Source organism: Clarias gariepinus, chromosome 24, assembly GCF_024256425.1.
Source record: "Clarias gariepinus isolate MV-2021 ecotype Netherlands chromosome 24, CGAR_prim_01v2, whole genome shotgun sequence".
NCBI lineage: Eukaryota > Metazoa > Chordata > Actinopteri > Siluriformes > Clariidae > Clarias > Clarias gariepinus.
Genome location: NC_071123.1, coordinates 4804648 through 4819917, shown reverse-complemented (window position 1 = coordinate 4819917; position 15270 = coordinate 4804648). Strand labels below are relative to the sequence as shown.

Below are 15270 nucleotides of genomic sequence, written 5' to 3'. Positions count from 1 at the left end.
TTAGGACCTGGATTACTTGTCATAATTGATGGAACCATGAATTCTGCGATTGCTTAACCAGAAGGAGAATGTCCGGCCAACAGTTTGTGACCTCAAGCTCAAGCGCACTTGGGTTACACAGCAGGACAGCGATCCGAGACCCACCAGCAGGTCCATCTCCAAAAAGCAGGTCCAAAAAATGAAAAAATTAAGCATTCTACTCAAAGTCCAGACTTAAATCTGACTGAGATCCTTAAACAGGCCGTTCATGCTCGAAAATACTTGCGTTATATATAGGTCTCAGTCAGTCACAACTTCAACGGCTAAAAGCCGTTCCAAATGCAGCAGCTCGCCTTCTGACTGGGAAGAGAAAACGTGATCATATAACACCCATACTGACTTCCCTTTACTAGCTTCCTGTACATTTCAGGATCCAGTTAAAAATCTTACTTCTTGTTTTTAAAAGCTTAAATAATTTGGCACCTGCTTACCTGTCGGAGCTTCTTGTTCCGTACTCCCCTTCCAGAGACTTGCGATCCTCTGATCATCATCTACTGCACATCCCCAGAACAAAGCTCAAAACCAGAGGTGGCAGAGCCTTTTCGGTAGTAGCCCCCAGCCTGTGGAACAGCCTCCCTTTGAATCTTAATCATTTTAAAACCATGCTTAAAACACATCTGTTTTCATGTGCATTTTATTCCATTTGATTTATTAAGCTAGTTTTATTTTATTTATTACTATTATTATTATTTTATTTTATTTCATCCTATGGATTTCTGTCTTGTGGTTTGTAATAGTGAGCGATGAATATTAAGTGGATACCCTGTATAGTACCTACAGACTCATTGTTCTGTACTTGTACAGCACTCTGGTCAGCGGAAGTTGTTTTAAATGTGCTTTATAAATAAAATTGATTGATTGATTTAATTGATTGCAGTTGTTGCTGCCAAGAGTGGCACAAGTTAGGGGGCAATAATTAGGTTTAGGGGGCAATTACTTTTTCACACAGGGCAAGGTAAGTTTGAACAGCTCTTTTCCTCTTAATAAATGAAATCATCATTTAAAAACTGCATTCTGTTTTTAGCTTTGTGTAATATTAATCATTTAAGTCTGACAAATATGCAAAAAAAAACAACAACATGAGGACAAATACTTTTCCCAGCACATCACAGGACTGTACTGTATGTGTCAGACACGTTTAAAACAAACTGAAAACAGTAAAGTCGAGGGAGTAAAACATTGAACAACCAATGAGCTGCGACGTCGCGTCTGAAACCAACCAATGAGCGGCGGCTCGCGTTTGACATCAACCAATCGGACGCGAGCTTACGAGAAAACCGGAAGTAACGTCCGCAATTTTGGACTCGTATTTCTTATTCGTGCAGTGGCTTGTTAAAGTTGTATGTTATTTCAAGACACGCGTGAAACGAGTCTTGACATTAAAATAGTATTTTTAATTGACTAAAAAAATACGACTTTAGAAAGCGCCGTTGCTCCTGCACCAGCCCCCACCAGGTCGTGTGACGCCGCCGGAAACTGCTGTTGCGATGTCTTTTCACCGAGCAGGACGCAGAGATGGACCGAGAAGTGATAAGCGAATTTAAAGAAAGTACTTTCATACCAGGGTTAGTACTAAAGCACTGAGGCTTGATGATTGGCTCCTAATCAAGGTATGTTGGAGATGTTTTGTAAATCAAGCCATTTCTGTTTATTGTTGACTTTTATTTGGGAAGCCAAGTCATCCTGTGCGATCTGGTCTTTTTTTTCAACCGACTGCTGAAAAAGCTTCTGCATTTGATTTTCAATATAAGGATGAATAAGATATTAATTCAGGACTGTGATGAAATGCACTACAGAATTGATAGAACTCACTAGAAGGCCGAACACGCACTGCCTGGCACCATAAAGCACTGCATGCTGTATTAATATTTGTTTATTTGTTTGTTTGCTTGTTTGCATTGATTAACCAAAATTCTGATGTTTGACAAGAGTAATGCATGGACTTATACATTTCTTAAATCATTCATTCATTCATTCATCCTTAAGGAGTTATCCTATAAAAATGCACACACACACACACACACACTGATATATATGAGAAATTTAACATAATCCATTTCCAGGCATATAATTGGGGAGCTTAGAGAAAGACAGAGAACCCGAAAGAAACCCTGATGGGCAACTCCAAACAAACAATAACTCGGGAATGCTCAGGATGAAACACTAGAGGCCTGGTACACCACCATGCCAATCAGAAATAGCATCTGAGTCTTTTATTATAAGGTTAAGGAAAATTTCAAACTCCCAGGTCTAAGGCAAAATCTTTTCAGTTTTCCCATCAGACAACAAGCTTCTGATATTTTATTTTTGAATAAAATAGCAATAACGATATAAACCTGTTTGAATGTTACAATCAGGCAGTCATTCATTCATTTATTCATTCAAGCATCTTCTATACCGCTTTATTCTGCATAGGGTCGCGGGAGGCACATGCATCCACAGTACGGGCAATTTAGAAATGCCAATTAACCTAATCTGCAACCCGACCAAGCATAATGAGATCCTCCAAACTCTACGCACACAGATTCGAGGCAGGAATCAAACCATCAACCCTGGAGGTGCGAGGCCACAGGGCTAATTGGGCAGTCAATTAAATTTCATTTGTATTTTGTGTTTTTGTCTATTGAGATACAGTAAATATCAGGAACTCAAATGGGGGATGATGGTTCAGTCGTTAAGGCTCAAGGCTATTGATAGAAGTTTATGAGAGAAAATCCAAGCACTTGTTCTTTTTTATTATTATTATTGAATAAGACAATTAAACCGCAGATGCTCAGTTGGTCTGCGGGAATGGCTAAAGCAGCGAGGCTAGGTTAAATTTCAAGCTTTTCCATGTTCAGAGAAAAATGTGAGGGTTCCACCAGGAAGGGCATCCAGCGTTAAACCTGTGACGAATCAAATGCGTAGCTTAAATTCTTTACTGTGGTGACCTAATTTTTGAGAAAAGCAGAAAGGACGACTAAATCAAAGCGCTATGATGTATTTAAATCTATAATCTTTTCTTCGCCCCAGTGTTCCTGGTCCATCAGTAACATCCTTGAAGATGTTGTCCAATCCTCTGGCCGACACTAGCAAACCTCGGCAGGTTGTCGCATCCGGCCCCTGCACGCAATCTGCGCTCTATCAAGACCTGCTAGTGATGGGCTACAGAGGAGCTGCGAAAGCAGAAGTCGGAAAAGAAGATAAAATGATATGTGCTGTTCAGGAACCTCAGACATCAAAATTTGAAACTGATAAACAGCTGAAGCAGAGTTCGCCAGAGAGGAATAGTGATGTGGAAAGTAGCGCTAATTTCAAAGATGGGACAGATGGAGGTAATGCATGTCCGTTTTTTTTTTTTTTATGAATTAAGCTCGTAGCTTTCGTCTTGCTGATAATTTTTAAATTTTAAATGCATGTAGATTGTGACTCGTCATTCATTAAGAGGCAAGATGGCAAACAAAGCAAAAGAGGGCCTAACCCTGAAAAACCATCCCAGGATTGCAGAAGACAGATAGATGCCTGCACAAACAGTTTTGAGGTTGCAGTCTAATGTATTTTAGTCATAATAAAAGCTTTGGAATTTTATATTAATTTGAGTCATATAAATTTGAAAAGAGAAAGCAAAAAGTGGCAAATGAGGAGATAGATAGTAATTTCATGGGCGTTGCATTTTGTTAAATGTGTTGGATAAGAAGTTCGATCTGACGCTTGTTAATAAATAAAACAATGTTAGCATTTGCAGATTGCTGTGTCATGAAAGGAATAATATACTTCGTGCTGAATCTGGGGTGGAATGAGCGTCAGACCAGAGCATTGGTGATGATTATTTATTACAGCAGCACTCCTTATGTGTTATTTCCTATTTGGTATTTAGCCTCCGAGTTTAAAATAACCACAGTAGATGATAGAAGTACTACCTGTGCTTAGCATTGCTGTTACTATGGTTACCACAGTGGAGTGGTCCTCAGTCTCCTGGTGTGTTAAAGCCTTAAACATCATGATGAAAAACACAGCCTTCATCATCAATTAAAAATAAATCTACTGTTGTTTATTTCCCCTTCAATGTTTTAGCGGACATGTTCAAAACCACAGAACGGAAACCACCAAAAGGGGAGCAACTGGGTTCTTTGGAGCGCTTTCTCGTGGCTCATCAAAACGAAATGAAGCAATTGCTGACGGGCACACTCGGTGCCCTGACCCAGCGGCTTGAGGCGGTCGAGCGAAAGATCGAGCAGCTGCATGTCCAGGGTATTGCACATGGAAAAAGACTGGCCCTGCTTCATGGTGACGTGAGCCTCCTGGGAGGAAACATCACTGCTGGCTGTTCAAGCACACTAACCGCTCTGAAGACTTCGCCTGCTAACACTTATGGTATGAATATTTTGTGAAAAGGCAGTTTTAGATTTTCCTGATAGCTCCCGCTTTCTGTGATTGATCTGCATTTACAATACTGTGTAGAAGTTTTGGGCAGGTGTAAAAAATGGTGTGAATTAGAATGAGAATCCTTTCAACAAAAGAAGTGTTAAGAGTTTCTTTTTATTGTTTAACTAAAAGGGAAGTAAATGAAACGATGAGAAATCCAAATTAAATCCTTATTTGGTATGACCACCCTTTGCCTGCAAAACCAGAATTGCCATCAGTTCTTCTAGGTACACTTGCACATTTTTCCCCCTACATTTTCTGTGGATGTAGGCTGTCTCAAATCCTTCTGTCTCCTCATGCAATCCCAGACAGACTCAATAAGGTTAAGATCAGGGCTCTCAACCTCATTTTTGGGGGCCAGGACCCTTCGTTATTCCCTCTGCTGAAAATTGTCTGTATTTTTGGGGTCGTTGTCCTGCTGCAGAATAAATTTGGGGCCAGTCAGGCACCTCTCTGATGGCATTGCATGATGGATAAGTATCTGCTCGTATTTCTCAGCATTAATCCTGACCAAATCGCCAACTCCATTTGCCGAAATGCAGCCCCAGACCTGCAGGGAACCGCCACCATGCTTCACTGTTGCCTGCAGTCACTCATTAATGTACCACAGAGAAGAAAACTGCCTCCTGCATTTTTCTGCACCCCAGTTCCAATGTTTTCATGCATAGTTGAGTCGCTTAGCTTTGTTTCCACATCAGAGGTATGGCTTTTGTGCTGCAGTTCTTTCATGAAGTCCACTTCTGGTCAGATTTTTCTTTAGATGCCTGGATCTCACCAGTTCCCACCAGTTCTTTGCTGAGGGGACTGCTAGACATCTTTCGATGTCAATTGGACGTAAGCGTGATATGTTTTTTATCTGCTGCATAAAGTTTCCTTGGCCGACTGCTGCATCCATGGTCCGTTTTTTTTTTTCTGCTTCTCAAAATAGCTCGAAGAGCACATCTTGAAACCCCAGTCTGCTTTGAAATACTGGGAGAGACCTTGCTTATGCAGTGTAAACTACCTTGTATCTTGTTGCTGTGCCATGGGGTATCACCTGTGACATTAAACCTCACTTTAGTAGCAGAGTTTGGCTGTTCTTTATCAGTTGTTTCAGTTAATTGTATTTTAACCTACATATGTGTATTTTTTTTTAACCTCTTTAGTTAACATTTCTTCACACTTACCTAAAACCTGTACACAGTACTGTATCTTACAATTAACCAACAGTTTGATCTTCATATAGGCTCTTTGTTTGTTTATCACCAAATCTCGTTTTGTGATCGTTGTATAGCAGCGCCGATACTGTATGATATTTACTTCCTCTTCCTGGCTCTTATCAGTCTCCCATGATTATTTTGAAAAGCAGCCGAAAACAAACCCAGTACTCCAAACCCTAAGGACTGAATTTAATGATTGTTTTTGCATTTTAATTATTATATTATGTAAATGTGTTCTGTTGTAAAAAAAAACAACAACCATGTATTATATTTAATCGAGTCATGGAGTCAAACTCAATCATTATGGCTGTAATATAGCAAATACCCAAAATAAACATGAGCAGTCTTGACTTTTCCATAATGTTCTTAGACCATAGAATGTTTATCCTGTGTGAATACATGGCACAATATCCAATATTGATTTACCATGTCTTTATGAAGTATAGATCAGTTTAAAATACCGTATTGTTCATGGTTAAACCGAACATTTATTTTAAAAATACTGAAATATCACAATGTGCATCTGTTGACACGTTTCACTGTTGCATTCTTACAGAAACCTACTCATTTGTGGACAAAGAGGATGACAAGATGTCCAAGAAATCCTCTCAGGGATCAGTTAGTCAAGAAAGTATGGACAGTGTGTGCCAAACGGGGATTAATTCAGGGACTGCGATTGATTTTTCTGCACATAACTCTAATTGTAATCATAACACAGAGATCCTGGACCCTTTGGACATTAATGGAGACGCAGCCGGACAAGTGAAAACTGCTTTTGGAGCTGAGAACTACTTGCAGGTTTCATCTTTTAAAGACTTGAACACGGAACCGGATGCTTTACTCAGTATATCAGGCAAAAAAGACAGCCAAAATGAGCCTGCTTGTGATCCAAGTACCCTGTCTTGTGAGGGCTTGGATGTAGGCATTGAGTATCACTCGATTGATCAGTGTTTACATGAATCAGCACAACTTGAGGTGCCTTCTTTCAAGAGTGAAGTTTTAAAAAATTTAGATGAGGGAATTTTATGTGAGCATCATAATCTTAGTAGTACGAGTTTAGATATTAAAAATCATGCAGAAGAAAAGTCTGTGCTGTTGATATACCCCCAACCAGACTTGATGGCAAACAGGTCACTCTTACTCAGCCAGTCTGGGGCTACTGACAAAATAGAAACTTGTCTCGCTCCCTTAATCACAACTCTGTCCACAAAAAGTTCTGGAGCATTAGCCAAAAAACATGAGTGGCCATTTTTTTCTGGAAATGTTTCTTTTCCTACATTCATCAAGATCCCGTCCCTGTCCGAGATCCTGCCAGGCTTTAGTAAGGATGTATCTTTAGAAAACGCTTCCAATCTAGTTGATGATGTCAGAACAAATCAATGTGGTAGCCAGTTAAGGGTTATAGGCTCCCGGTCCACAAGAAATGGAACATTGGCTTGTGTAAGGATAAAATCTTACCCATATCCAGATCGTAAATTAGTCACCAAAATTGTACTACCTATGGACTCTTACAAGGCTTGCCTTTCGACTATGGGATTTTTTTTGCCCTGGACTGGCTCAGAAGTATCGGGTCCCAAGAACAGGCTATTGAGACTGCTTCATCCTGAAACACAATCTAACAACAGTATAAACAACCTTCTAAATCACTTGGACGACATGGCCTTCCACTTGATTCCTAAGAGTAGACCCTCTGTCAAGAGTTTTCTACCTCTTATGAGATGTCACAGAATGGCATCTAAACTTAAACACCACCACCACCATCTAAATGACAATTTCTTCTCTAATACCAGTCTACTCCTTAAAATGGATACCTGGGAGCCTGTAGTAAGGCATGAAAACCATGTTGACCCACTTTATTCAAAGCAGAGTGGAGAGCTTACCCCTCATCCACTTCCATCCCTTCATCTGCTAAATACGGCACAACCTTTTCAGATTCCCGCACACTACCCCATGTCTCTTGCAGGAAAAGGGAGCTTCTCCGGGGAAAGCCTGAATCCAGTATTGGCCCTGTCCTCTCCGGCTCCTTTCAGAATGTTGTTACCTCACATCCACCCCTCTTTTTCCTTTACATCCTCATCATCTTTGGTCAATACTGTGAAGAACCAGATTATAGCTCAGACCATGTTTTCTCCTCTTCAGCCATTGTCTGATTATTCCAGCCCTGTGGGTCTGGATAATGATCACAGGTGAGTAATCAAGTTCGTATGAGTTGGCTATTTATTTATTTATTTATTTATTTATTTAAGACATTATAGAGCCCACCACACTCCCTGCTTGGTATGAAATAAAAGACTTGGGGCTGTGCTTGACTAGGAAAATATGCTATGAGTGCTACCCTATTACTATCTCCAAGTTTTTTTTATTCTTCTTATACAATAATGTTATCAGCAAATGCCTTTCTTTTTAAGTCATTCCCCCATTTTTGTTATGGCAGAACTTTAAAGGACCCATGTTTAGCTATTTCTTTAACACAGTTCTCAGATCATGATGGATGATTCAGCAGTAACAGCCCTCAGGGTTTTTTCTTTTGTTTTCTTTTTCTCCCCCAACCTTAAATTCCCTTTATTCTGTTCCTTCTCTAAATATGCTCTTCCAGTGTCTATATAAATTAGATACTGCTAAACCATACCCTCCAGAAAACAGCAAAGCTGAGCAACAGGTTAAGATAGATCATGTTCTTATACAGTGGTTGAACAATGAAACTGAAACGCCTAGTTTTAGACCAAAATCAATAATTAGTATGGTATGGTGTAGGGCCTCCTTTTGAAGCCAGTACAACATCAATTCGTCTCGGGGATGACAGATACAAGTCCTGCACAGTGGCCAGAGGGATTTTGAGTCATTCTTCTTGCAGAACTGGGGCCAGGTCACTACGAGATACTGGTGGAGAAAAAAACGTTTCCTGACTCGCTCCTCCAAAACACACCCCAAAGTGGCTCAATAATATTTATATCTTGTAAATATTATTAAGTCTGTGCAGGCCATTGGAGCTGTTCAACTTCACTTTCATGTTCATTAAACCACTCGATCACCAGTCTTGCTGTGTGTAGCGGTGCATAACAATCCTGATACATGGCACCGCCTTCAGGATACAATGTTTGAACCGAGTCATGGAGTCAAACTCAACCAAGTGTATTATGGCTGTAATATAGCAAATACCCAAAATAAACATGAGCAGGTGCACATGGTCATCCAGAATTGATCGGTAGTTCTTGGCAGTGACGTGGCCATCTAGCACAAGTATTGGGCCTATTGAATGCCATGATATTGCAGCCCAAACCATTACTGATCCACCCCCATGCTTTACTCTGGGCATTCAACAGTCTGGGTGGTACGCTTCTTTTGGGCTTCTCCACACTAACTCTCCCGATGTGGGAAAGACAGTGAAGGTGGACTCATCAGAGAACAATACATGTCTCACGTTGTCCACAGCCCAAGATTTTCACTGCTGGCACCATTGAAACCGACGTTTGGCATTGGCACGAGTAACCAAAGATTTGGCCATAACAGCCCGGCCATGTACATTGACCATTGAGTTGCACATTTAATTTTGCAGTGTGTTGGGCATCCGTGGTTTTATTAGTCTAATTAGTCCTCTTTCGAACTCTGATATGTCTAATAGGTCCCCTTTAAAATGTATCATGCCGCATCCTTTAACATTCCCATGGGAAAAAATACTTTTACCTCAGACTTTTATAAAGTGCTGATGTTGGAATTTCCTTTGATAAATGTGAGTGCAATGTTTGTTAAATAACAGCAGTAATCAGTAATTTTCTATACAACTGATTCTGTGTGGGGTCATGGGTGTCTGAAACCTACAGTGTAAAGAAATCGGATTACCCAGAGGAAGCCCGCCAAGCACAGGGGAAAAGTGTAGAGCAGAGAAGAAACCGTGCTAACTTCTCACCCACTCATCGTCTGTACCGCTTTATCCTGTATACAGGGTGGTGGGGGGCCTGGAGCCTATCCCAGGAGACTTGGGACACGAGTCAGGATACACCCTGGACAGGGTGCCTATCCATCGAGGGCATGCACACAGTCACACACTACCGGTAATTTGGGGACGCCAATTAGCCTAATCTGGATGTCTTTGGACTGTGGAAGAAAACCGGAGTACCCGGGGGAACCGCCAAGCACGGAGAGAATATGCAAACTCCATGCACACAGAATCGGGAATCGAACCCAGGCAACAGTGCTAACCACTAATATAAATTATAACTATATAACTATATGTCCCAGCAAATTAACTATGTTATTGTAAAGGTTGCGTTTTACAGAAAATTCAAGAGTTTTACACATTTACTTGGTCTGTGGTAAAAGTGAGCAATAATTCAGAAATAGACTTGGATAAAATTAAACCATAGTTCATTGCGTATACCTAAAAGATGACAAAAAAAATAATTGTATATTTCTACAAAGCAGTAAGGGTAGGAGTAAGGAAATGGGAAGAAAATTTTCATATTCGCTAGTAATAAGTTATACATATAACCTTGATTTCTGAAAGATGGCCTCACTTTCTTCTCTGTGAACCTCGAGGATGAAATCATGACCTAAATCACCTGCCAGGAAAAAAAAAACACTAATCATATTTCTGTCTGTCATGCTGTTGCTGTCCAAATCAAATAGAGATTGCATTTATCTCTCCTTCCCTTTCTGTCTTATTGATCAGATTTCTTGTTAATCCTCTGCATCTGACTAAATCAGTTACCTGATGCGTACTGGATGTAGTCTGTAGCTTCTGTGATTATCATGACTTGTTCTTGCATGCTGCTTTGAAATGTTTTGAGAAATCTGACCTGTCCTGATTCTCTTCTCTTTTGCGCTGATAGCTATGCTCAACAATTCAGTCAAGATTCTCCTCCAAGGAAGAAAGCATTTTCAGTGCGGTGGGTCTTATGCAAATAAATATCTGTCCCATCTGCTTTTCTAATAGTTTTGAAAAGATCAGGCATGGGACTGTACAGTAAATAATAAAATAGCACTTTTGTGGTTTTACTAATCTTATATCGCCCTTTTAATATTTTGAGTATATGGAGTCAGAACAATGACCAACATTTTACAAAAATCTGTGATGGCTTTAAATCATAATTTGCAGTCCTCGGAGGTTTGACTTGTGATTTCACTTCTTAACTCAAGTGGCTAGTCTGTGTTACTGCCAGAACTGGACATGAAAAGTTTGTAGATGTAGCATCCTTCCTTGGAGCATTTTAGTTATTGGTAATGTTTGTCGATACAGGAAATCTGGCTCATCTTCATCACCACGTCGACTCTTAAAGACCCTCAGCCCTGAGAGAAGGGCAGACGCTACTACACGATATAGCCCTAGTGTCAAGGCTGTACAGTTGGAGGTTTCCCCTGCTGAAACCGTGCCCCCTTTTTGCATTGCTGGAACAAATGTTAAGGACCCTGAACTGCACAATCGGGAATCCTCTAGAGAAGCCAGTCAGGTATCTCGGTCCCTTTACCAACAGGATTTGAGTCAATAAAAGTGTTAAGTTTACGTTTTCTTATGTCTGTGGTATGAATCACATTTAGATCGGGCTTCGTGAGTCCAGCTCTTCTTCACAACCAGCACAGAGGTCTAAAAGGGTTTCTCAGATTCGCATCCGTAAGACGATGCCCAAACAGGACAAAAACCTCACCCCGATGGGGCTCCCCAAACCAAAGAGGTGAGCCCGTGTCTGACTCTTGGTTTCTATGTGGCCTGTCTTTATAAAGGAAAACTCCACCATGAAACTCATTGAATTTTCTTCTAATGGAATATATATGATTTGTGTTTAATGGTTTGGAAGCTACAACAATGGTTAGTGTTTTAATTTTCATGAGAAGTTGGCTGTTATGAGGTCAAATGGGACATTGGGACTCATTTATCAAGCTGGAACAGATTTATGAATTAATCGTTCTTCTGCGTTCCTGAAAAAGTACTGTATCCATGATTGTTGGTGAAGTTTACATATACTTATGAACAAGAATGTAATTGATATTGGTCTTTTACCTGGTCTATGTGAATGATGTACACATTTAGTAGAAGGAACTGCAACAATAAGGAGCTTGATTAACAATTAATCTATTTTGGGTTTTTCAGCTGGTAGCCTTTCGGTGTTGGATTGACCAACACACAGTAAACGAGAAATAGGCAGATCTGAGAAATAGGTTCCTTATTTGAAAATTCTAATAATGGTTCAAACAAGTGTATGTACATTTTTGCAAGGTATAGCCATGCTTTACCATGGCTATACCTATACCATGGCTAAGAGCCCAAGCCGGATATTGGCGTGACATTCATGTTTGTGGAAAGTGTATGTAAACTTCTGACTGCAACTTTAGACCAAAAATACAATCAGTGTTTATGAAACTTCTGTTTATGAAAATCTGCAAAAAAAAAAATTTCTTTGGTATGATTCATGCAAACATTTGCACAAACACAACTTAAGTCAGTGATTCAAAAATGAGGTCCATTGTTACTCCTAGTACAGTTTAATAGGAGAGAAATACTTCATTGATGACGAGCATGAATTTGGACTGTTTTTATATTAGCTTCTTAAAACCAAAGGTCAATTTCTTGCCTAGTTAGTGGTCTTTGACGACTACATGGGAACTACAGGCATTCAGGACAAACCAGGACTTTTGATGAAGTTTATTTTAAATGAAAATGTAAAACTAAAAGGTCTTGTTACACAAAAAGGTCTTGCTTGATCACCAAAAGTGTTCTGTTTTTGCAGGACAGTGCAAGACCTCGTACTACCCACTGTACCGCTTTCATGTTGCAGAAACTCGGCTGGAAGTTATTGCCTTATTCTCCATATGTTTGGGCAATTAATAGAGTTCATGGGAGGCCAGTGTTTCAGACATGAAGCATGCAGTCCAATCATGGCTCTGACGTACTGAGAGAACACCCGACACAGAAAGTATCCAAACACTAGTGAAGCGCTGGAATAAGTGCATTAGTGTAGTAGGGATTTATATAGGAAATAAAGGGAGTTTTCACAATCAAAAGTACTGATTTGACTTGAACATCCCTTCGTAATTACAAAATAAATCTTAGATGCTACTGAAGATTTATAAATAAATTAAAGGATTAATCTTTAAGCTATTCAGGGTGCACTTTTCCTTCAAGTTTTTATTACAGCTTACATCTTATCTAAAACTTGTCCTCCATCAGATTAAAGAAGAAGGAGTTCAGTCTAGAGGAGATTTACACCAACAAGAATTACAAGTCTCCAACTCCAAACAGGTCTGTACTCATTTCTGCTTAGCTTGTCATAATTAAATTTTATTTCATATTAAGTGTATGGTTGGAATTTATTGGGTCATGTCTTCTACATTCTTTTAGAAGCTTGGAGACAATATTCGAAGAGCCAAAAGAGAAGAACGGTACACTAGTTTGCATCGGCAATCAGAAACGAAAGCGGGTGTTAGATTTCCCAGATTTTACCTTGCCTCGGAAACGCAAAACCAAGACCAACTTGAGTTCTCTTCGATCACAGGGATCCCGTCGAGGCAAAAATAAAGACGCGGAACTGAACGTCATGCTAATTCAGAGACTTAGTGAACTGGAAGACTATTTCTCTAGTCAAGGACTGGAGGACTAGTCAAACTTTACATTACGATCAACACAATTCACAACTTTTTTTTTTTCCTACTCATCCTTTTCAGCTTAAATCCTTAATGGCACTTTGGTACGTGTCTCTTGAGGGGAAGATCCTGAAAGGTTTCATGTAAGACCATACACCAGAGAGATTCTTTTTCACAGAGACATTGTAGAAGTAGAAGGCAGTTTAGGAAGGTAAGAAATTTTACAGTTTGAAAAACCCATTGAGGAGCCTTGATAACAGGTTTGATCAGTCTGGTGAGGAAAGAAACATTTTAAGTGAAATCAATCAAGAGCAAATCTCTGCTTTGGTAATTTTGCTGCCTTCTGTGTTTTATGAACAAGTGAAATGTCGCCTCTTTCCGCTTTGAATGACTGTAAATTGTTTTATTTGCTTAACTCATTTGTGGTGTGAAACATAAAGTGTAAGCTGCTAAGATCCAAATAAATCTACTACCAATAATAAGAATTAGAATAATTATTATTTTTTTTTTTAAGAATTACAATGGAAACTTATAAATTAAGAGATCATGCCTAAATCAAAATAACACCAGAGTTACATGTACAGCTAAATAAGGTATCTCGCACCTGAGAAAAGTGAAATGAACCTTCATATGCTTTTCTACATGCTCTGTACATGTAGTCCCCGACTTAAGAACGAGTTTCGTTCCGGGAGCACATTCGTAAGTCAGATTTGTCCTTAAATCTGACAAAACGAGTCTTGTATGCCTTTGACATGAATATACAATGTAAAGAATACCAACCAGCCGTTGTTGTCTGCGGGGTCTGTGTGTCGTTGGAATTTTGCACAGCAGTGAGCTTGGAAGTACAGTACATTCAGGCACCTCGGTGCGTTAATGTAATGTGTGAGTAACTGCGTGTGTATGTATACGCATGTAAAAAGTCCAGGAGGCAATGTTAACACAGTCGCTAGTTTACTGTACGTACGTCCACTATTGCACCAAATATCCTCATAAACAAAACTGCCGTTAAATCAAGTAGACTGGCTCACAGACAATTACATCATCGGCACAAGGTGATGTTAGAACAAGCCAAGATCTCTTGTTTCCCCTGTCCACACAACACCACTGAAAAAGGAGTGGACGAAAGGCGAAAACTGCAGAAAAAAACTCTGTTTTTAAAAATACCAGGCTAGGTGTAGACATGGCCTAAATCGCGGTTTGGAATTCCGGACACCATTTTGTCTCAGAGCTGTTTTCCACTTTATTGGACTTTATAAAACTCTGTTTTGTTGAGGATTTTCCGAAATTAGGGTTATTTACCTTCAGGACAGATGTTCTCTATCATCATGTATACAATTATTGAGTTTGTGGATGGTCTGACAGTCATCAGGCTCGTATCAGACTGCAATGAAGCCAGATACAGTAAAGTAAAGATGTTTAAAGACCATGCCGATTATAGTGGATTTTAGGACTAGCAAGATGATGATGGTCCACATCAACACACCGTCTGGGTTTTAAAGAGTTTTAAACTTCAGGTTCCTGGGAGTCAACCATTTTGGAGGATCTCTCCTGGGTTGACGACACCTTTACCATTAAGGGATGTATGAACTTGAGGAGCAACAACATTTGTGTAGGTGGTACATCAAAGTAACATTGACATAGATGGTTTCCCAGCAAAATATTATGCAAAACAGGCTTTTCTTCTTCTTGATTCCTGTTGTCTTCCCTTCCCCAGATAAGCAATGCACATGATGTAAAAGAAAATATGATCAATCAAACCAGGCCCCCTTCTTTGCTCTGTGGTCCAGTGGTGATGCTCACATGCCCACTGTAGGAGCTTACAGTTGGACCCAGGTTGGCAGGGATACTTGGTCTGGTTTGCAGCTACACAGTCAACAATGAGGTGGTCTTTTGAATTGGTCCAGACAGGCCAGCTTCCAGTCCCTGTGCACATTAGTGAGCCTTGAGTGCCCATGATCCTGTCGCTGGTTCACCGATTGTCCAACCCTAAACCACTTTTAGTAGGTACTGACCACAGTGTACTGGAAAACCCTTCTGTCCCACAACCTACTGT

At 40.0% G+C, this 15270-nt stretch overlaps 2 protein-coding genes across 4 annotated transcripts; both read left to right on the top strand.

The window, feature by feature from the left end:
* The first annotated feature begins 1335 nt into the window (after positions 1-1335).
* LOC128512581 (uncharacterized) lies at positions 1336-7117 on the top strand. Its single transcript, XM_053485928.1, has 5 exons — positions 1336-1649; positions 3052-3353; positions 4093-4392; positions 6199-7054; positions 7111-7117. The coding sequence occupies exons 2-5, from the start codon at positions 3083-3085 to the stop codon at positions 7115-7117; spliced, it is 1434 nt and encodes a 477-aa protein (XP_053341903.1). The 5' UTR covers positions 1336-1649; positions 3052-3082.
* LOC128512472 (uncharacterized) lies at positions 7032-13702 on the top strand. 3 transcript variants are annotated; one of them, XM_053485770.1, is made up of 6 exons: positions 7032-7828; positions 10472-10528; positions 10879-11089; positions 11178-11311; positions 12805-12876; positions 12979-13702. In XM_053485770.1, the coding sequence occupies exons 1-6, from the start codon at positions 7143-7145 to the stop codon at positions 13232-13234; spliced, it is 1416 nt and encodes a 471-aa protein (XP_053341745.1). In that variant the 5' UTR covers positions 7032-7142; the 3' UTR covers positions 13235-13702. The 3 variants fall into 3 exon arrangements, with proteins under 3 accessions (XP_053341745.1, XP_053341743.1, XP_053341746.1); XM_053485768.1 differs by having other exon boundaries at positions 12976-13702; XM_053485771.1 differs by lacking the exon at positions 10472-10528 and having other exon boundaries at positions 12976-13702.
* The last annotated feature ends 1568 nt before the right edge of the window (positions 13703-15270 follow it).

Coding starts and splice junctions, on each gene's coding strand:
- LOC128512472 (XM_053485768.1), top strand. CDS start 7,143: ATGGACTCTTACAAGGCTTGCCTTTCGACTATGGGATTTTTTTTGCCC. Junction 10,529..10,878: donor AAGAAAGCATTTTCAGTGCG/GTGGGTCTTATG, acceptor TTGTCGATACAG/GAAATCTGGCTCATCTTCAT. Junction 11,312..12,804: donor GGGCTCCCCAAACCAAAGAG/GTGAGCCCGTGT, acceptor GTCCTCCATCAG/ATTAAAGAAGAAGGAGTTCA.
- LOC128512581 (XM_053485928.1), top strand. CDS start 3,083: ATGTTGTCCAATCCTCTGGCCGACACTAGCAAACCTCGGCAGGTTGTC. Junction 3,354..4,092: donor CAAAGATGGGACAGATGGAG/GTAATGCATGTC, acceptor TCAATGTTTTAG/CGGACATGTTCAAAACCACA. Junction 4,393..6,198: donor TTCGCCTGCTAACACTTATG/GTATGAATATTT, acceptor GCATTCTTACAG/AAACCTACTCATTTGTGGAC.